Source organism: Lemur catta, chromosome 6, assembly GCF_020740605.2.
Source record: "Lemur catta isolate mLemCat1 chromosome 6, mLemCat1.pri, whole genome shotgun sequence".
Classification (NCBI taxonomy): domain Eukaryota; kingdom Metazoa; phylum Chordata; class Mammalia; order Primates; family Lemuridae; genus Lemur; species Lemur catta.
Window position 1 is genome coordinate 44,043,855 of NC_059133.1, and position 21,817 is coordinate 44,065,671.

Sequence of the window (21,817 nt, forward strand, 5' to 3'; positions counted from 1 at the left end):
TTTCTGGCTGGGCACAGTGGCTCACACTTGTAATCTCAGCACTTTGGGAGGCTAAGGTGGGAGGATCTCTTGAGGCCAGGAGTTAGAGACCAGCCTGGGCAAGATAGCAAGACCCCATCTCTATAAAAAAATAAAAAATTAAAAAAAAAATTAGCCAGGTGTGGTGGCACGTGCCCATAGTCCTAGCCACCCAGAAGGCTGAGGTGGGAGGATCACTTGAGCCCAGGAATTCAAGGTTACAGTGAGCTATGACTGTAGCAGTGCATTCCAGCCCGGGTAACAGAGTGAGACCCTGCATCTTGAAAAAAACTAGTGGTTAAGAACACAGACCCTGAAGAACACAGATTGCCTGTTCAAATCCTGGTTCTGCTATTTCAGTAACTGTGATCTTGAGCAAAGTGTTTTACATTCTCTGTGCCTATTCCTCTTTTGTAAAATAGAAATAATAGTATTTACTTCATAGGGTGTTGAGAGGGCTAGATAAGTTAATAAATATAAAGTGCTCAGAATGTGGCGCATAGTGAATGCTATAGGAGTATGTGTTATTATTATGGCTGTTAATTGGAATATTTGGTAGCTTTGAAGCATGGCACTGACATGTTTGTGTTTAAAACCCTCAAAGCTGCTACTTATTGAGGGCATCTTTGGTGTCAGGCACAGAGCTAGGCAGTGTTAGTGTTCTGCTTTATCTCATTGAATCTGCACAACACCCTATGAGGTAAATACCAATTTGCAGCTTTAGAGACTGCCTTGTAAGTGGTTAAGTAACTCGCCCAGGGCCACAAAGCAAGTACCTGGCAGATTCAGGATGGAACTCCAAGTCCACAGAACTTGGCTCCAGCCACAGCTGCAGATTTAGGTTGGCCTTGTTCCTGCCAGCACGCTTTGGGACCTGGGCCATACAACATATAGCTCAATAATTTCCCAAGGTAGGCATTGCTAAATCAAAAGGTGCATGCATTTTTGTACTTGGTAGATACTGACAAATTACCCTTCATAAGATGAATTCTTTATACTCCCAATACTCCATGAGTAGGTACGTTTCCCCACATCCCAACCAACACTTTTAAAGTTTTTCCAATATAATAGGTAAAAAAAAAAATCTCCATTTTACATTGCATTTTCATGATTGAAAACCATAAGGAGTGTGTTTTCACATCTATTTAACGTTAAATAAACATTGAGGTACGCTCCAGATGCAGGAGACAGCAGTGAACACACACAGAGCCCTGCCCCTGTGAAACTTACATTCAAAGTTTATTGGCCAGTTATTTCCTCATGCCATTTGCCTATTTTTCTACTTATTCATAGGCTTTCTTAGATATTTTCTTGCATATTCTTTGTTATATATGTGGCAATTATTTTCACCTACTCTGAGGCTTGTCTTTTAAACTTTATTTTCAATATCTTTGGCCTCACAGAAGTTTTTGATTTTTATGAGGTCATACTCATCAGTCCTTTTCTTTTTGCTTTTATGTTGTGTGTCTCATTTAAAAAGGCCTTTTTACCCAAACATCATAAATATATTCTATACTTTTTTTAAACTATTTTTATAGCTTCATTTTTTACAGTTAGCACCTAAATCCATCTGGAATCTATTTGGGGGAGTGGAGTGGTATATAGGTAGATTTCACATCTTACACAGTATATATTTTTAAGTGTTCAATTTTTTTAAAAGTATGTTTGACTTTTGTAAGCCATGAAGATTTTGAAAAGATATTCAGGAAGTAGATGTCTGTTCTGGGTGGGGCCCAGGAGTTTGCAATTTTAGCAAATACTTCAGGAAAAAAGGGAAAATAATGAGGAAAGAAGGCTGTAGGCTGTGGAGTAGACTTGGGTCATAATGGCTCTAGGTAGGGACCGAGGCAGAAAGAGGAGCCCCTGGCTGGCCTTGTGTCCTGGGAGCTACAGCACCTCAGGGAATACATGAAATACATGAAATGTCACAGCTCTGTAAGAACCAGAAGACAAGCCAGAATGAATCAGAGGTTAGTTAGATGCTTTGGCATTTCTACCTGTGATAGAACTATTAATCCAGCATCTGGAACAAAAATGAGTTTGAGATAATACCCTATTTAAAAATGATCCAGCCCTGGATTAATGACTGACTTCATTCCCATTCATTCTGGCTAGCAAATGTTAGTAAAAGTGGGCTACTAAAGTGTGTAGGCATATTAATTAACACTTTTTAGATTCAAGAAAGAGAATGCTATGTGACGGAAATATGGATAACAAATGAGCAAGCCTTCAGTAGATAATTCTGTAAAAGGTGGGTGGAGTGGGAGCTACTCTGGGCTAACCCACCCCAAATCACCACAGTACCTTTCTTCCTTTGGCATTAGACCTACACGATCCGTTAGTGTTCATGTTACAACAATGAGTTTAGAAATACCAGTTCATTTATCAAACACATTTGCTTATTATGTATGTTCTTCAAAGTGCACCTTTACTCCTTATAACAATCCCATGAAATAATGTTAGAAGGCTTATTTTACACATGAGGCAACTGAGGCTCCAACGAGTTATAAATAAGGTGCGTAGGGTCACGCAAGCAGTAGCAGAATTGTGATTTGGGCCCAAGTTGTGTGGCTTCATATTAGCATAACCACTATGCTAATGTTGCCTCCAAATTGGCTCTTGCAGCAGATGCAATGGTCAGGAAAGAACTATACTCTGATGAGCCCTCGTGAGGCAGAGCTGAAAACTTGTGTCAGGAAAAGACACTTCTACCTCAATGGTTATCAGACCACCTGCACTCTCTGACTTCAGTTACAGTGTGAATTCTACAGTTCTGGCAAACGTTAGCCATGTGATTTAAAAAAAAAAAAAAAGGAGAAGAGTGCCTTCAGGTGTAAGATGTGATATGTTCATGCAGAGATAAGCTCTGGTTATGCTTCACTCTGGAAAGCAGCGGTTCTCAATTTGGTTTGCATTCCGCAGTGGAATACTATACAGCCCTGAGAATGAATGATTTGCATTTATACAGCAGCGTGTGTGGATCCACAATAGGGTCCAGTGCCTGGAAGTAGGCACAAGGATGCTTTTAGGGTGTTGTCTACACAAGTGTGTGTTCAGTTTATGAAAATCCACAGTGAGCTGTTTAATGTACAGTTTTCTATGTCTATTGTATTCTGTATATTCATTGTGCTGGATTCAATGTACAGTATATTGTTTTTCATTAAAGAGTTTTTTAATGGTGTGAATTAGAGTCACATGAGGTATTTGTGGAAAATGCAAACTCATGCTTTGAGATTCCGGTTCTGGGTAAGGTCCAGGAGTTTGCAACTTTAACAGATACTTCAGGTAATTTTGCTGCAGGTCATCCAAAGATATACTTGGAAGAAACACAGCAAAGCTACTGACCTAGTCTGTTGATGATATGCTTAACTCTGGGCATCAACAGGACTACATAAGCAGAGCAAAAGAATAATTTGAGAATGACTAAATTCGCACTATCAGATTGTAGGAAAACAGCCTGTTGTATGGCAAGAGTAATGCCATCTTGAAAACCACCTTAATGACCAATGTTTGACTCCTGGATACCAAGGTTCCCGCAGCAAAGTCAAGAAACAATGCCTGTAGCATTGATAACCCCTCGTAAAGATGCTTATCTAACTTTCCCAGTGGTCACCAGACAAGGTGATCTAAGGTATGACCAGCTACACGAGTCTTTACCCTAAAAAAGCTTGCTATATAAAGGATACTTTCTGGAGGGCAGGTGCCGGGATCCACCCTTTTGCAGCTGCCTGAGACATGACTTCTGTTCATAAGTCCCTATTAAATGTTTCTTTCTGAGAAACTGGATTTGTCAGCCTCTTTAGCCTTTCAGCTCCCTTGGCTTTTGGAGTTAGGTTTGTATATACCTACTCACCGTGGAATAAGGATATGCCTTACATGTATCATTCATGATTATTTTAAATGCACAAAAATACAGAAACACTATATAAAATGCCTGCAACAAACTCTCTCTGAATCCCTTTCATACCTATAATGAGAGATGTTTTAAAACGTTCTGTATTTTGAAATATAATAAATTATTGTTAACAATAGTTGCCGTATTGCACTATTGAACACTAGAACTTTTTCCTTCTATTTGAATATGTACAATTATTATGTATCAATAAAAAATTTAAAAAAACTTTCTGTGTTTTAATGCAAAGAGAATAAATGCTAGGCTCTATTCTACTAAAGTTTATCTCTGTTAGATAGAAGTCATCTAGGCCAGGCGCAGTGGCTCATGCCTGTAATCCTAGCACTCTGGGAGGCCAAGGTGGGAGGATCGTTTGAGGTCAGGAGTTCAAGACCAGCCTGAGAAAGAGCTATACCCCGTCTCTACAAAAACTAGAAAAATTAGCTAGGCATGGTGGTGTGCACCTGTAGTCCCAGCTACCCGGGAGGCTGAGGCAGGAAGATCACTTGAGCCCAGGAGTTTGAGGTTGCAGTGAGCTATGATGACACCACTGCACTGTAGCTGGGGTGACAGAATGAGACCTTGTCTCAAAAAAAAAAAAAAAAAGAAGTCATCTATATATGACTGTATCGCTGTGTACATCCTCCACTCCTTCTTCTTCCCCCTCCACCCAGATGCAAGAGCTGTGGTTCACAGTGCTTCCAGCTTGCTCACGGGGCCTTTGTCATACCATGTCATGACCACCTACCTGTGTGTGTTAAATGGAGAAGGTGGTTTGAACGATACCTCATAGTTAGTCTTTAAGAGCTCATCTAATTCTGGGTGATGGCTGGGCATGTCTCAAGGTATTGTAATTCTGTCGCTGAGCCTTGCTGCCTTGTTGAGCAACGAGAAAACCTTGGCAAATCTTGTTGCCACCCTCCTCTAAGAATCTGCCTCAGCCCAGCCATTCGATGAAGTGGTGAAATGAAGTGGGTGACTGCTTGAATAAGGTCCCTGTCTATAAATTTCTTAATCTCAGTTGAGGAAAATAGAAGCACATCGTCAGAAAGGATAAAGACACAGGCCACCATGTACTGCAAATGATGGGTGCAGAGCTGTGATTGTCCCAGCGTACTTGAGCTGAACCAGGGCTACATTGATTCATTGTGAGAAGGTATCTAATATAGTCAAAAAGTGTCTCTGGAATGGCTCCTTGTAAGTATTTGGACTTTCCACCAAGGTTTCTGTGTCACAGCCTAAGGAAGAGTAGGTACCTTTCAAGAGGCCTGACTTGTATCATATGTGTGTGTGCAAGAGATCAATTCTAGGCCTTTGGACGTGGCATCTGGCCCACTGCTTTCTTGAGACTAGTTGGCCAGTGGGCAATGTGCTCTGTGACCAAGCTGCCTCCTGTTGTTTGTGAAATTGGCAGGGCACAAATTGTTAATTAAAAATATACAAACTAAGATCAAGATAAGATATGTTTTAATGGGCAGGTAAACACAGATGGCTTATTAACAACTGTATTTCCTCATGCTCCCTCTGAAATGGGCATTTCTCCACCCACATTTTAAGGTAGGAGCTGATTTGACATGCAAGCTAATTATACAGTTTGATGAAGCCAGAGTTGGGCCTGGAGATTTTCTGACCTTAAAATGTTCAGTGGTGGCCGGGCGCGGTGGCTCACGCCTGTAATCCTAGCACTCTGGGAGGCCAACATGGGAGGATCGCTTGAGCTCGGGAGTTTAAGACCAGCCTGAGCAAGAGCGAGGCCCTGTCTCTTCTAAAAATAGAAAAAAATAGCCAGGTGTCTGTGGCACAGTCCTGTAGTCCCAGCTACTGAAGAGGCTGAGGCAGGAGGATTGCTTGAGCCCAGGAGTTTGAGGTTGCAGTGAGCTACAATGGTGCCACTGCACTCTACCCAGGGAGACAGAGTGAGACTCTGTCTCAAAAAAAAAATGTTCAGTGGAGGTGGCCCATGTAGTCTTGGGTCTGCTCTGGCAGACAGATCAGAGCCTTAACATTCAGTGTTGCTCCTTTAGACATATTGAGCAAAAATTGCAGTTATGGGTACAAGATGGCATTATTAAAACTACAGTCTCTAGCTTAGGAAAGACTTATGATCAGCCAACTGTAAATGCACAGCCTGAGAAACAGTTGGTAAACTTACTGACTTCAAAAATAAATTCAGATTTCTTTGTCTTATGTGTGCACAGGCCTGCTTTACAGATAACATTGACTTTACATTGTAAGCAGTTAGTGTCTCAAAGCTCTTATACAGAAGAAAATAAACACATGACATTCCAGAAAGCATCTTTTCATTCTTGAGTCTAACTAATGCCGCTATTGGAGAAGTGACTCGTTAATAGTGATTTATTATTGCTTTTGTAGGGTGGGGAGAGGAATACCGGAGGTGAAGCGCTTGCTTTGTTTTGGGAGTTAGATGCCTCAAGATCTTTGTCCTAAGAAGGATGAATATCAATTGCTTCTAAGGTGGTAACCTTAGAGTAAAACAAATAAACAACCCAATTTGAAGCCCAGGTTCTAAGAAACTATTTCCTCATTTGTAAAATGAGGATAATAATACCTGCCTTACTTACAGTGTTTCTCTTAAGGATTAAATGATAAGATAAAGTGTATGAAGATACTTTGGAAATTATGTAACATATCAGTCTTATAAGCAGGTATGATTTCCTGAAATCTTTGAGTTCTTCCTCTGATTCTATGATTATAACATCATTCAAATATGCTACCCCCTGTATAATCCTAATAGCCAAAATCTCAGGGAAACACTGGAAAAATCCAAAAGCAATAGAAATTCCTACTAAAGCAGATTACCATATAATACCCCTCAGTGAATGATAATTGCTCATGGGACATTAACAATTATCATTGTTAACTGATGCTCTCAATGAGCGTCAGTTGCTTTGATAAGCTTGAGAAATCTGTTGATAATTTCTGAAGGCAGGGTGTTGCAATGGTGTGAGGGCTTGGGCACTGATTCTTGGGTTTCTTAAACCAAATATTTATCTTTGTATTGACTTTGCAACAGTAGGTACAGCAAATTTAACATGCTACTTTGTTACAGAAATTAATTAGCACCAGTGCATGTTTTGATCTAGAATTATAGTATAAAAGTATATGCATATTTTTCTTGGCTATCTTAAAAAATAAATAGAAACAAATATAAATCTCATATTTACCACTCTTTGGAAAAAGGCTGAGTGATTGCTATGTAGGTTCTTAAGCTTGTTGACAACAAATATATGTTACGATTTTGTTAAAGGATAAATTGAAAGGATCCTCGAAAGTGACAAATGTATGGTCCTGCATTGGTGCCCATTAAAGTAGAGCCCCGCAGTCCATGTTCACAGGCTGGGTGACATTCAGCACTTCTTTCTCATACTCGCCTTCCCAGCAGCCCCTGGCCCTGCCCACTCACCCCTTCCCTTCCCTCCCCTCTCTCCCCTTCCTCTCCTATAATATCCTGCTACTCTATTCTATTCAAAGACTAAAGGAGAGTGGTGACCAAATCGAAGCAGAAAGAATAATTCCAACCATTTACCTGCCTTTCCTCCCCCAATCCAAAACCCAATCTTGAGGAAGACATGCAGGTCATGATTAAAATTGTCCAATATCCAAACTTTACTGATTCCTTATTATGTTAATCATTGGCCTTTGCTAGATTAATGACAGGGTGATGAGAAGTCTCAATGATCACATAAATCATATGATTTAAGCATATTTTTGTAGCTTTTTCTGGTTGTAATAAGCATTTTTCCACGTCTGTTCCTTAGTTAACATTCAGATGATTTTTCTTTCTGAATATATATGGAGATTTAATAAACCTGATGTGCTTGACCAGATTCCAGGTAGTATACGTGGTAATTTCTTAACCCTTTTTCTAGCATAGTTGATATAGTTCTGTGTTCTCCCCAGAAAGAGGCAGCCTGTGCCTTCCTCACCTTGGGGCCTCCATTCTCCCTCCTCATGGCTTCACCTTTCAGGTGAACAACTCCGACCTCTTTTGATCCTGCATCCTGCCCTTATAAGCTGCAGAAGCCAGTGGATCAGGGCATGATTTCTTATCTTTACATTTTTTAGAACCGTTTTCTCCCTACCAGCTTTCTTTTTCAAGACTTTATTTTTTTAGAGCAATTTTAGGTTCAGAGCAAAATTTAGAGGGAGGTGCAAATATACCACCTGCTGCCACACACGCACAGCCTCCCCCATTATTCACATGCTGCCCCCAGAGTGGTGCATTTGATACAATTGGTGAACCTACGTTGACACATCATTATCACTCAAAATCCATACTTTACACTGGGACTGTGATTCACTCTTGGTGTTACCCATTCCTGGAGTTTGGACAAATGTAAAATGACTTGTATCCAACATTATAGCATTATACAGAGTTGTTTCACTGCCCTAAAAATCATCTCCGTGCAAGCTTTTCATTCCTCCCAGCTCCCTAATCCCCCAGCTACCACTGATCTTTTTACTGTCTCTATAATTTTGCCTTTTCCAGAATGTCATGTGCTTGGAATCATAATAGTGTGTAGCCTTTTGAGACTGGCTTCTTTCGCTTAGTAATAGGTATTTATGGTTTCTCCATGTCTTTCATGGCTTGATAGCTCATTTCTTTTTAACGCTAAATAATATTCCGTTGTCTGGATGTACTACACTTTATCCATTCACCTACTGAAGGACATCTTGGTTGCATCCAAGTTGGGCAATTATGAATAAAGCTGCTGTAAACATCTGTGTGCAGGATTTTTTTGTAGACATTAGTTTTCATTTCATTTGAAACAAGGAGCATAATAGCTGGATTATATGGTAAGAGGAGGTCTTAGGTTTAGTTTTGTAAGAAACTTCCAAAGTGGCTGTCCCGTTTTGCATTCCCACCAGCAAGGAATGAGAGTTCCTGTTGTTCCACATCCTCACCAGCTTTTGGGGTTGTCAGTGTTGTGGATTTTGGCCATTCTAATAGGTGGGTAGTGGTATCTCATTGTTTTAATGTACATTTCCTTGATGGCATGTGATTCAGAGATTCTTTTCATATGCTTATTTGCCATCTGTATCTCTTCTTTGGTGAGGTGCCTGTTCCCACCTCTTGTCCACCTTTTAATCCCCTTGTTTATTTTCTTATTGTTGAGTTTTGAGCATTCTTTCTGTATTTTGGATAATAGTCCTTTATCAGATGTGTCTTTTGCAAATATTTTCTCCCCGTCTGTGGCTTGTCTTTCCATCCTCTTGATCCTTCCAGCTTTTTACTTTGAAATTTTCCAACCCTATAGAAAAAAATGCAAAATGGTAAAATAAATACCCACACATTCTTCATATAGGTTGTGCCATGTTTGCTTTCTCTCTCCCATGGGCTCTGTCTGTTGATTTTACTGAACCATTGGAAGTGGCAAATAGCATGCCACACCACCCCAAACACATCTCCTAGTATGACTTCTTCCTACCCAATCACAACACACCATTATTAAACTCAGAAAAATAATAATCTATCAATAGTATCAAACAACATACTGCATTTTTAAAGTTCTCCAGTAGTTCCAAGAATGCTTCTTAAAACTTTTTTCTCCCAGAATCAAATCAAGGCTCACATAGTGCACGCAGTATATGTCCCTTTAGTCTTATAATCTGGGACAGTTCCCTTGTCTTTTGTTGGCAGTGATATGACATTCACATTGAACCAATTTTATGTCACTGATTGTCTTCACGCTCTTGGGTTACCCTCTTATAATGATGAGTTGGAGTCTCTCCACGACAGAGCCAGACTGGAAATTCTTAACATGGTTTCCAGTCTCATTAGCACTGAGATAGTTGGAATCTGTATAATGGCCTAAGTCACTCTGGGCACAGGCCATGTAAGAAAATGCTGTGAAAGATGTGTTTATGGTTAGTGGTTCAACTAGGTTAGCAGGGGTGACTTGGCTTCCTGCCCTGCCCTCATGGCAACACGTGCATGCTGCTTCCGGGTTCGGCACTGTTCCCTGGCATTATGTGCTGGGAATTCTGAAGGAGATTCAGTCCTTGGACTTAAAAAGTAAATTCACCTGTTGCCTGGTGATGTGAATGTTCATGGCAGTGTGTGTGCTAATACATTCTGAAGGACATGTTCTCTCAAAATAGCCCCTTCTGCTGTCTGAATCCACATTCCAATTTCACACTCCAATTTTTTTTTTTTGTAACTTCAATGAGTATTGGTCCATCGGAACTGGTCTGCAGATCTTCTGGAGCATACGTTTCTGCTGACTGTTGGCCTGAGGTCTCTCTTCCTATGTAATGGACACTGTTTATGTTTGACATTTTTCTTTAATTGCTCTGATGCTGCATCATCTGCTAGAGACTATAGTCTGTCACCAGCCAATGTATGTACTTGAGGCCTCCAAACAAACATGTGCTTACTATATTTCTGGCACTGGTTTTAAAGCTTGTGATGATTAAATGAGATAACACAACAACCCCTTGGGGTGTAGGTACCATTAATCCCATAACATGGATGAGAAAATTTATTTACTCAGAGAGATTAATCAACTTGCCCAATATCACATGGCTAGTAAGTGACAGGATTGGGTTTTAAACCCTGGCAATTTGATTCTAGAACCTGCACACTTTATCATTATGCAAGGTGCTGCTAAAGGGATACTGCTATTGTCTAAGAAACCTCAAATGCTGCTTTAAGGCAGATGATGTGCCACAGAAATTACTGATTCTGATGTCCTCACTACAGATTCATTTTTGAGATTGAAATGTGAGAATGGTGATACTAGTGAGAAGTCTGCCTTTGTTAATCCATCAAATGTCCCAGTTTTAGGTCAAGGTAAGTCCTTGAAGAAGCCTAAATCTGGCAACTTCAGGACTCCTCCTGCTGTTGGGAGCTCACCCTGGACTCTAGCTTGCTTCACTTTAGAATGAAAGCCTTTTAGAGTTCAAACTCAGGGCATAGGATTCCTGAAATAAAAGTGTCTCTTCTCCAAAGTAGCTCATGGGAAAACTAGTAAATTAATTGCCATTACTCTTTACCATTAAAAGATGAGTTTTTATGGTAGCAATAAATAGACAATAAGGATAACCAGATCTCCAACAAACTGTCTCTTTTTGGGTCAAATAGATCTGAAATACCTCATCATGAATTGTGGTCGTGTGACACCTGCAGGCACTCATAAGAAATGAGAACACCAGTGGGGTAGGAAGAGCCAAAACCTCACCACTGAACCAGGATGCTCCTGACACACTGGAATAAAGAAACCTCAAATAGACAATAAATGTAAAATACTAACTGTAATGACTTCATCTTTTGCAATAACATTTAAGAAATCTTTCTAACTACTTGTTTGTACTTTGATATAATTATGCTTCATCTCACTGTCATGATTACTGAACTGCCCTTTAAAAAGATGATCTGATCATTGCTGACCTCTATCCCAGGGGACCAAAAAGGGAAGTTCTCAGCTTTTTATAGTATGAGGCCTCTAGAGGTTTTCACTTTGGGGATTTGAAAACAAGTTTCCTGTCTGTCTATGAAAAAAAGACTAGAAAAGAACAGAGAAAAAGTATGATGGTTAGGACATGAGAATTATGTCTAGTTTTTAAAACTCCACTTTTAAAAACTTCTTATAATTTATAGTGTAAAAGTTAAACTGTTTAGAGGAAGGGGAACAGATTCATCAGCCTCTGACCTGGGAATGGAGTGGGAGGAACAGGGAAGGTGGGGCTGCAGGAGGAGGAAGGCAGAGGCATTGCCTACCATCTTCCTGTTTTTGTTGATGGTTGGTGATTAATGAGGAGAGCTGCCTTGTTTCTCTGGGAGTCTTAACTGTCTTGAAATCAAAAAAGAAAATTTATTTAAACCCAATGCATCTTTGTATTTTTCCTCTCCTTTTTTAAATTAAGAGCTGTCCCTAATTTAGAGAAATTGAAAATCCTGAACCTCCTCATTTATCTGTTCAGGAAGAAATGGAATGGAACCTAACATCTACATTTCTTGGGTATAATATCAAAACATTAGTGTCATGGGGACAAATATACAAGCAAATGAAACCCCATCTCCTGAAGACATTGGAAGAGTCTAGATCTCAAAGCCAGATATTTGGTATGGATCTCTGTTCTTTCTTATGTGGAAATACTCCAAGAAGGTCTATCTACTCTGGATTTGATCTAGAAAATTGGGTCCTTTCCAGAGCCCACCCAAGATGGCACTTCACAGACTAGCCGTAGACTTTTCCATCAATACTGGGAAACAATTCTATCTAATCTCTGGACCAGGGGTGACGTAGGCTCCAATTGGACTTCCTCAGGTTTGTTTGTTAATTTATCCAATCATCAATTCATTCAGCAAACATTTATCCATCATCTTCTGTGTATGTGCCAGGTACTACACTAGATTCTGCGAGCTAATGGACACACAATCCCTTACCTGCAGGAAAACCGGTGGTTTCAGTAAGTAGTAGGAGGTACTATGAGAGTTCAAAAGGAATGTTCTACTCTGGCTGGTGAGGGATGGGGCTGATCTGGAGGTGAGAACAGTGTTGGATGGGAGGAGGCTTTTAGTTGAGCCTTAAAAAGGCAAGTGGAAGTTGGCCACATTGACCAGGTAGGCTAAGGACTATCCATGCAGAAGGAAGAGCAAAAAGTGTCAAGGCAGATAGTTAGCTCCTTTGGGAACTATGTGTAATGAAGAATAGCTAGAGCCTGGTGTATGGGATTGGAATGGGAGACCCACGGCAGGAAAGGGACAGATCCCAAGAGGTCTGGCACACCATGCCGAAGGCCTTGGGTTCTGTCTCGATGCTGTGGGGGACCCACTGCAGGAAAAACAGTGGAGCCATGGGATCCAATTCACACTTGATTAATCCCCCCTAAAATGGGAAGTTTACCAAACAATATGCTTCATTTGGACTTCGTTTTTTCAAGTGATGAAAGTGATGTCAGAATAGAAAATTAGTGTTTTTCAGGACAGTAGAATCAGTTAGTGACTGACATTTGTTTCAGTTGACTAAATGCCAGGCTCAGGACAGGCATTCTACAAATATTTGTTGAATGAATAAATGAGAAAATGAAAGATTAAGCCTTTGTACAGGAAAGTCGCTTACACAATGAAGTTGTATCTGATTTTCTTCTAAATTTATACCAAGATTTACAAGTGCATCTAGTCACATTGGGCAGCTGCATTGAACCCATCTGGGCTGCAGTCACAGGCCACAGTGCTGACTGCTGCTTTCAGCGTGGTATCATACCTGGGGTTTAGCCACAATCTTTGCTGTCCAGCTCCTGCTTCCTAACATCAGGCAGGCTTGAGTTCCAGCAAGTTACCGACTACCATTTTGTCTACAGCTGTGTTTCAATGCATCCTACATGGGCCTCCTCTGCTCACCTTGCTTGAGATTGCCCCTTTACTTACCACATGGCAATCATTTAGGTCTTTTTGTTGTCCTGTTTTCTCTATCCCTGCCCAACTTTATACTACTAGAACTCAAAGCATGACTTCAGCTCTGGAATCATGTCTATCCACATGCAAATACCATTTGGTGGTGCAGGCAGATATAATAAGATTACCCAGGAAATAATTCCAAGAGATAGGCTTTGCCAGTGATGTCTTCCTATGGAATTCTTTTTTAATACAGTGTTTTCAGTCCCTTGAAATAATATTGGTTTATTGGCTGTCCACTATCAATCAACAGAAACTGTTAATATGCACAGCACCTTCTGGTGCTATAAAAACAAAACTACAACATGTTTAGAAGTTGATAATTCAGACTGAGAGGTAAGACATACATATTACACTAACAGAGGCTTGTGTACAATTTGTGCCAGGTAAGTAGTTTTAAAACAAAGTTTCTGAACTTGCTTTACTTCTGGGTCAGCTCCACAAAATCTTATGGCTCTGGGGACCCCTGTCTGAAAAAGCACTGATACCACCAAAAGTATAATGAACATTCAGTGGAGGGAAAGATCATTTTGGTTTGGGTTGGTTGTAGGAGGTATGTCAGATAGGACAGGCTAGACTATACTGCAGAAATAAAAGAAAGCCTCCCCCACACATCCTAATGGTTTATAACAGCAAAGTAAAAATTTAAATCTCACTTATATTACATATCTGTTATCAGTTGGCTGTAACTCTGCTCCCTGTCATCTCCCATCCAGCACCCAAGCCGACAGAGCACCCTCTATCAAAGCGTTGTCTGTCTTGTGTCAGAAGGAAAGAGATAGCAAACCATGCCTTGGCTCCTAAAGTCTGCCCAGAATTGATATGTGCCATTTCTCCCCACATTTTACTGTCCAGAGCAAGTCACATGATGTGCCTGAGTTCAGCAGGGCACCGAATGTTGGGCCACCAGCAGGACGACCCACACAGAGGTCTTTACTAAGAAGGTGACCTGCGCCCTGGGGGATGGCCGTGATTAATCATGGTGGACACAATAAGGGAGCAAAAGAAAAGTATGAAAGCCCAGGCAATGCTCAACATCATTAAGAAAGCAAGGCTTGGCCACATGAAACCCTAGAAGACTAACTGAAAGACAGAATGTTTTGCTGTGACAAATCTAGTGATGCCATTTTATAGAAAGGTTCTGAAGGGAGAGAGATCCGGGTGAGTTGGAGTAGTCTGGGGAAACTTCTTAGAGTTTGGTTTTGTGGAATTCCTAGGATATGAAAAGGCAGAAAGCCTAATGAGGCCATTTGAGGCCGAGAACAACACAATAAAGATGTGGCTGCACCTAGGGTGCCCAGGGCACGGGGAGGAGCTGGACATCCGCCCGTGGGAGCATTTGTGCCAGCGGATAGCGGGCGATGCAAGCAGAGGCCGGGTGATGGAGGCCCCTGAAATCCCAGGCAGAGGGATTTGGATGTGCTGTGCCAATATTTACCAAGAAAAAGCAATCCTGCAGATGCACCAATTTTGGAAATGCTACGGTAGATAGTCATTGAATACCTACTATGTGCCAGGTACTATTAGACTGGGAATGGACACAACAGGAAACCTAAACAAAACCGTGACCACCACAGGCAGTGCCTTTGTGGGTTACACTCTAGTTGGGACAGACATGATATAAGTAAACAAATATACACTCTCAAAGAGTGGGAAATGTGTGAAGAATGATTGCACTGGATTAGAGATTAGTATATGGTAGCAGTGGTGGTGGTACAGCCAGGGGGCGCTGGATGACGAGACAGATGGTGAACTGAGGTAGTCCCAGGTGCAGCCCTCAGCTGAGGAAAGCTTCCTCGTCCAGGCCATCCGTTAGATGGCCCGGGACTGCTGGGCCCAGAAAAGGTGGCCACTGGGATCTGCTGCTTGTCTGCGGGCCAGGTAGAAAAGTGCAGGGCACTGGGGACTGCTGAGCCCCACAGCCTCTGCAGGGCCCAGGGTCATGCTCGCACAGCAGTGGCCCCATTTTAGGCCCCACTCCGGGATCTCCGTGCCGCGGGAACTCCCAGTGCTGTGGACGCTGGAGTCAACACCTGCCTACCGCGTGAAGTTCTGGGATGGCTCCTGGGTTCCCCTCAGCCCCGTGTTACACTGAGCTACAAAACTCGGCTCTAAGTAGAAGTTAGAATTGCTCGAGGCAGAAAAAACAGCTCAGCCCTGTTGCTTCAGGCCAGAGCACTTGCTCTCATCACATAGCATTGACCTGACCTGGACACCTGACTGCTTTCGAAATCCCAGAGCTCCTACCTTGACAAGTTCCTCTGTCCATAAACAAAGTCAGCAATTCTCAGCCCACTGCAGAGGGGATGGCAGTTAAACGTCACTGGAATCTTGTGGCTGGCCGCAGGGTCATCACATCTGCACGAGCTCTCTGCTTCACAAGTGCAGAAACAGATGGCCTGGGTGTTCCTGTGGCCTGGCCTAAAGCCTGCAACTCGGTACAGAACCCCGAGTGCATGTCAGGTGGCTTGCCACGAACGAGGGCGTGTGCATGAACCGCGTCCCAGAGACAGGGTATGGGCAGAGCAGGTGGATTTTGTCCACGTTTCCTTCCCTTGCTACTGCAGCCACCCTGCTTTCTTAGCCCGCTGTTTGTTGACTAGTATTCAAACTTACTGCAGGGAGAACACCCAGCAGCCAGATCCCAGAAGTACAGCCATCCAGATCCCACAGCTTTGGGGCAAGTCCCTCAGGCTCGCCTGTATTCCTTATGTGGAGAGCAGATATGGGAGCATAGCAGCTGATCAAACAAAACCGAGAGAGCAATCAATACCTACAGCTTCTCAAACCACCCTCATTGTGCCCGACTTCCTCCTTCCACTTCCAGTTCTTCTCAGAGAAAGAAAATAATCTCAGCAGCCGAAGTGGGTACACATCAAGCTTGGTTCACAGGTTCACATTTCTTTGAGTTTTTTCGTTTGGAATTTTCGAACTCTTCGGTGACAAGCAGTGCAGCGTAGTGGCTAAGAACAGAGCACAGACTCTCCGGGTAGACTGCCCGGCCCTGTCCCTTGTGATAGTGCGTCTTAAACTTCCACTGCAAAAGAATCACCTGGAAAACTTATTAGAACACAGCTTGCTCGTCCCCTGCCCCCATGTCTGATTCAGTGCACCTGGGGGGTGGGCCCGAGACTGTGCATTTCTAGCACATTCCCAGGTGATGCTGATGCTGTTGGTCCTGGGCCCATACTTTGAGAACCACTGCCTCGTTAGGTTACTTAAGACGGTTTCCTTTTTCATGAAAGGATAATGTTAGACCTACTACTTACGGTTATTAGGATTAAATGAACAAATACACTTAAAGTGCTTCGAGCTGTGAATGATACAATGTAAGCATAGCCAATCTGGAAACTTCGTCCATGCTTTTTGTCCCAATTTTGTTTGTTATTGTCTGTTTGTTTTGTTTCATTTTTGTCATGAACCACTTAGCCAGGGACCTATTTTCCTCTCCTTCAAATCCAGAGGGCGTGTGAACTTTGGAGACTGTTTAAACTGACCTAAACAATGTGTGATTTTCAACTCTTCTGTGGACTCATCCATTATTTAATGTAGGGGGTTTGTGTGCTACGTATGATAAGCTTCTGTGTAGCTTAGGTGAAATTGCTGTCGTATCTGCGGATCATTCTTAGGGAAAGGAAAAGGAACTGACACTGTATGAACCACTGCAGGGCAGCCTTGTGAAACAGCCATGCCAGTCGGGCTGTTACTCCCACTCATGGGTGAGGACACTGAAACCCAGGGCCTTGTGCAAGCTCTCTCCAGCTTTGACTTAGGTCAAAGCATCCTTGTAAGGATACACAGAGAAATGTGCCAGTCCGGGAAACCAGCAGCTGATCCATTACTCTGGATACCAGAACTTTATGCATCAGACCCTACATACAACAAGCTTCCTGAGGAACTGGAACATGCTTCATCATCTCTGCAGCTCTGCTCCAGTGACCGGGCCATCCAGAGTCTCTGCTTCTCTCTGGGCACTTCCCAGTGAAACTCTCAACGTGAGAGTTGTGAGGCTCATAAAGTCTGAAAGTCACCGAGACTGAGGTAGTGACTGTCCAGACAGATTTGGGAGATAGTCAGTCTTCGTATGTAAAACCATCTCGTTTTACATATAATCCTGAACATGTTCCTATGTTGAGAAATAGACTTCTACCATACCGTTTTAAATGGCTGATTAATATTTCATTACACCAAGTTGTTATATCAACACCCGGAATGGAATGTCCCTAGAGGGTAGCCTTCGATTCCGTTGTCTTGCCCTGGATCAATCAGTCACAGCCAGGTAGCAGACTGGATCTTGCTCCAGGTGCAAAACCATAGCAACGTGGTGCTGAAAGAACTGCCTGGAACTTTTTCCCCAGAGTGAGGTTGGCTTTGGCCTATGCAGTACTTTTAGGGAGATTGAAGCAGCCTGAGGTCACTAGAAGAGCACAGATTTTAGAATCAGACAGACCTGGGTTTGAACCCTGGTTCTGCCACTTAACTCGGTTTCCTCGACTATAAATTATGGATGTCATCCTTCACACAGAGGTATTGTGAAAATCGAATAACATAAAGTGCTCAGCATAGTGCCTGGCACATAGTATAATTTTTTATTTTAGAGGTAGGGTCTCATTATGTTGTCCAGACGGGAGCGCAGTGACTATTTGCAGGTGCGATCATGGCACACTGCAGCCTCGAACTCCTGCGTTCAAGCAACCCTGCCTCAACCCCCGAGTAGCCGGGGCTACAGGTGTTCATCACCACGCCTGGCTTGCATAAAATACTTTTAATGTTATAAATTCTGTACATAATTTTTGTGGATATGCTGGAATTTACACAAATTTGCTTATTATTAGACACCTAACAATACAGAATTGGTTGAATAAGTGGTAGCATATTCATGTAATAAAATATTAATCAGCCATTTAAAACAGTATAGTAGAAGTATATGTCTTAACATAGAAACATGTTCAGAATTATATGTAAAATAAGATGGTTTTACATATGAAGACCGACTATCTCCCAAATCTGTCTGAACATTCACTACCTCAGTCTCAGTGACTTTCAAACCTTTATGAGCCTCACAATCACCAAAGGAGCTTGTTAAATGCTGGTTTCAAGCTTACTCCCGAGAGTTAGATTTAGGAGATGGAGGCTGGGCCTCAGGAATTGGCATTTTTACAAGGATCCCAGGTGATTCTTTTGTGGAAAAGACACTTCTCCCATTTTTGCCTATTGAAATTATACTTAATTTTCCAAGCTTCTCCTCCTACTTTCTCCTGAACTCCTATAGTACTTTGTAGCACTTGTCTGCTTTCTTGTCTTATAGATCTTAGTGAATCCCTCTAAAAATTGTACAATTTTTCATGATCCTTCAAATAAACCCAGCTGGGTACCCATGTCACAGCCCAGATTTGTGTCAAACCCTAAGTGCGTTGCTGGCTACAGATACTGAGATATCTAGAAACCAAATATTGTTTACTTTGTGTGAAAGAGAGAAGCTGAGCACTTCAGAACTCTTTAGCACACCTGTTATTAACAAGAACTTTTGGAAATAAAGGTAGTCTTTCCCACCTTGATAAGAAAAAAAAGCTTGTTTAAATTACTCTAACCTTGGCAATCAGGTTGTGAAAAGTAAATAGTTTGTCCTTTGTGCATTTACTCTGGTCTAGGCCAGAGATAACCAGTGTTAGCTGGAGAGGGTGGTTAAAACCTTAAAGAGGTTTGTCATTCCAAAAGGATTGTGTGTGTTCTTCAGACCTATTGGCTGGTTTTCATTCTCAGACTGTGCCTTTGAGGTCGTGCAAGGTAAATTTCTCATCTTGCAGTTCACTTAGGGGCCATTCGTGCTAAAATTGAGATTGAGTTACCCATCAAAGTACTTCTTCCCTTAGATTTTATCAGTTTGATTTCCCTGCTTCCTTCAACTAAATAATAACTGGATATCCACATCAAGTCAGGTTTCTGTTGTCTTACACGATCCTTTATGTAACAGGCCAGCTGTTGCAGATGCAGAGTTATAAATAACAATTGGTAAATATTGAGAAGATATTGAACTTTCCCCTTGCCTGTGAGGGGAATAGACCATATTCTGTATGAATCTGTGATTATTCTAGCTTTAAATGCATTTCTAGTTACAGAAAAGAATTCCCCAGAAGCAAACCTAAAAAGTTTGGTTTAGTAGCTGACGTGTGAAAAGTTCCTTGTTTCACGTGAAAACGTTAACTGTGTGGAAGTGAAGCTCCAGATGACAAAGAATTGATAACACTGGGGGATGGAGGGTTCTGGTTAATCAAATGCGCCTGTAGGGTATCAGCAGGTAGAGTGTACTTGTCCACATGGCAAACTCAGAATCATGCTTCAGAACCCTTTTCACAAGCGTCATCTATTATATTAAACCCTACATATGTGAAGCTTTTCATGATCCTCCTCCTTGGGAAAAATAAACCATTTCCTCTTTTATTCTGCACCCACAACAGTACTCTACACACTCATGTGTGATATGACACACTCCAATGTAATTACGTGTTTGCGTGTTACTATTCTCCACTAGATTAGGAATTCACTGAGCATAGAATATGTGACTTGTTTGTACCGTCTGATCCAGTTCAATGCCTGTCCATCATTGTAGTCAATAAATAGATGTATGAGTGGCTGAGTGAGAATTCTGCACTGCCCAGGGGCATCAATCACATAAGCTGCATTTTGTGGATATTTTCTGAGAATTCCTGCAGTTACTGAATTTAATACATCACCCTATCATAACAAATTTCCCTAAAATATTGTTACAGTAAATTTTGAATAAATGTGGGAAAAGATAAGTCTCACATTTGCTTCTCCCTGGGTCCCTCGTGGCAACTGAGTGCACCCCAGCCTGATTTAAGGAGCTAGGTCTGAATTTCTGCAGAATCTGCTCAACATTAGCCCATTAGTTGCTGTTAAATTCCTTTCCTGGGCTCTTAAATTCCACAGAAGGCTTAGTTATCACAGATATTTGAACTTTGTATGTACCTGATAGATATCAAACATAACCCAATCTCTAACTTTAAACTGTATTAAAAGTGCCAGGCTCAGGCGAGAGGATCACTTGAGCCCAGGAGTTGAAATCCAGCCTGGGCAACATTAAAAAAAAGAAAAAAAACAAAAACAAAATTACCCCCCAAAAGTGCCAGACAATTAGAATTGAAAGGGACTTCATTTTTACTGGTTAGGAAATCAAGCCTTCTGAGAGACAGGCAGTTTTTTTGTGGGAGGAGCGCCAAAATTGAAGTTACATAGATCAGGGTTCAATTCTTGGCTCTAGGACTCAAATCACAGCCTCATACTGGTTGTGTGATCATAAACAGTTTATGTAACATTTTTGAAGATCAGTTTTCTCATTTGTAATGCTTGGTTAATAATCCATTTCAGTGGATCATGAAAAGGGATTACTTGAGATTACGTGAACCAGACTAGCACCTGCAATATCTGCACATAGCAAATCCTCAGTGATCTTTAGACTCTGCCCTTTCTTGCCTAAATCACATTGTCTATGGCAGAGCTAGGACTTAGCAGTTTTCCTTGCATTATTAGGATGGGTTGTGGTCCCCAGTTTACTTGACAGGACTCAGGCATAGGAAGGACGCTGCAAAGGGGCTATGTCATATCAGCATTTAAATACAAGATTCAGGATTTCTTAGTTTAAAAACAATTTCCCTTCTGAGTTACATGTTTTATTGCTATTGCTTTTTGCACTTTCCTTGCATGGCAAGTTAGGAAACCCTCCCAGTCAGCCATCAACTATAACTTAACTTTGTATAATTGTGTGAATTAGCAACATCATTTCTATGAGACTCTAGGATCTCAGAGCAAAGTATATACACATTTTACGAGAATAAGATCTACATCACCTAGTAAGTCTTCAATTTAAAAAAGTCATATTCTAAAATAAGAAGTTAAATATTTGTGCCAAGTTGAAAGGGTTTCCTTAAATTCTAACAGTGAATGAGGAACATTTTAATCACGGGAGTGTTAATCACATGAATTTAAGTCACCATGAAATGTTAAAACAGCGTTTGTTTCCTATTCTCATTCTCCCAGAGTTCATTTGTCATTTTAAAAGATAACTTACTGCGAGATGTCTGTAAGGAATGAAAAAAAAAAAAAACCTTATTTTTCTATCTTTTTCTTTCCTGTAAAGGTAGAAACCTGTGGGTTCTTGTTGTGGGGCGATTTCCAAAGGCACACAGAGTTGGGATTCCGGAGTTCAAATACGTGGCAAATATGCATGGAGATGAGGTATGTATGTGGCTTGACTTTCTGGAGTGTCACCGGAGAAGCTCCCCCTCAGGTCTCTTGAGTTCTGTGTAAATGCTAAAGAGGAAGCACAGAGAAGCCTTCAGCATACATGGCAGCAAAGAAGCAAGGCCCTGAAAGGTCTTCCTGGCGGGCCTTCTGAGAGAATTTAAGAAGTCAAGGTCCAACGACCATCATGGCCATTTGGTTGTGTGCCCAGGGCCCTGTGAGAG

The 21,817-nt window shown here is 41.6% G+C and overlaps 1 protein-coding gene across 4 annotated transcripts in view; it reads left to right on the forward strand.

Moving 5' to 3' along the window:
- CPM (carboxypeptidase M) overlaps positions 1-21,817 on the forward strand; it is a 68,785-nt gene that overhangs the window by 22,901 nt on the left and 24,067 nt on the right. For 2 of the 4 annotated variants that reach the window (XM_045553398.1, XM_045553399.1), the window contains one exon: positions 21,490-21,587. In XM_045553398.1, the coding sequence (XP_045409354.1) occupies positions 21,490-21,587 (98 nt within the window). The remainder of the gene's footprint in view (positions 1-21,489; positions 21,588-21,817) is intronic. The other 2 variants (XM_045553396.1, XM_045553400.1) reach the window with 1 other exon arrangement.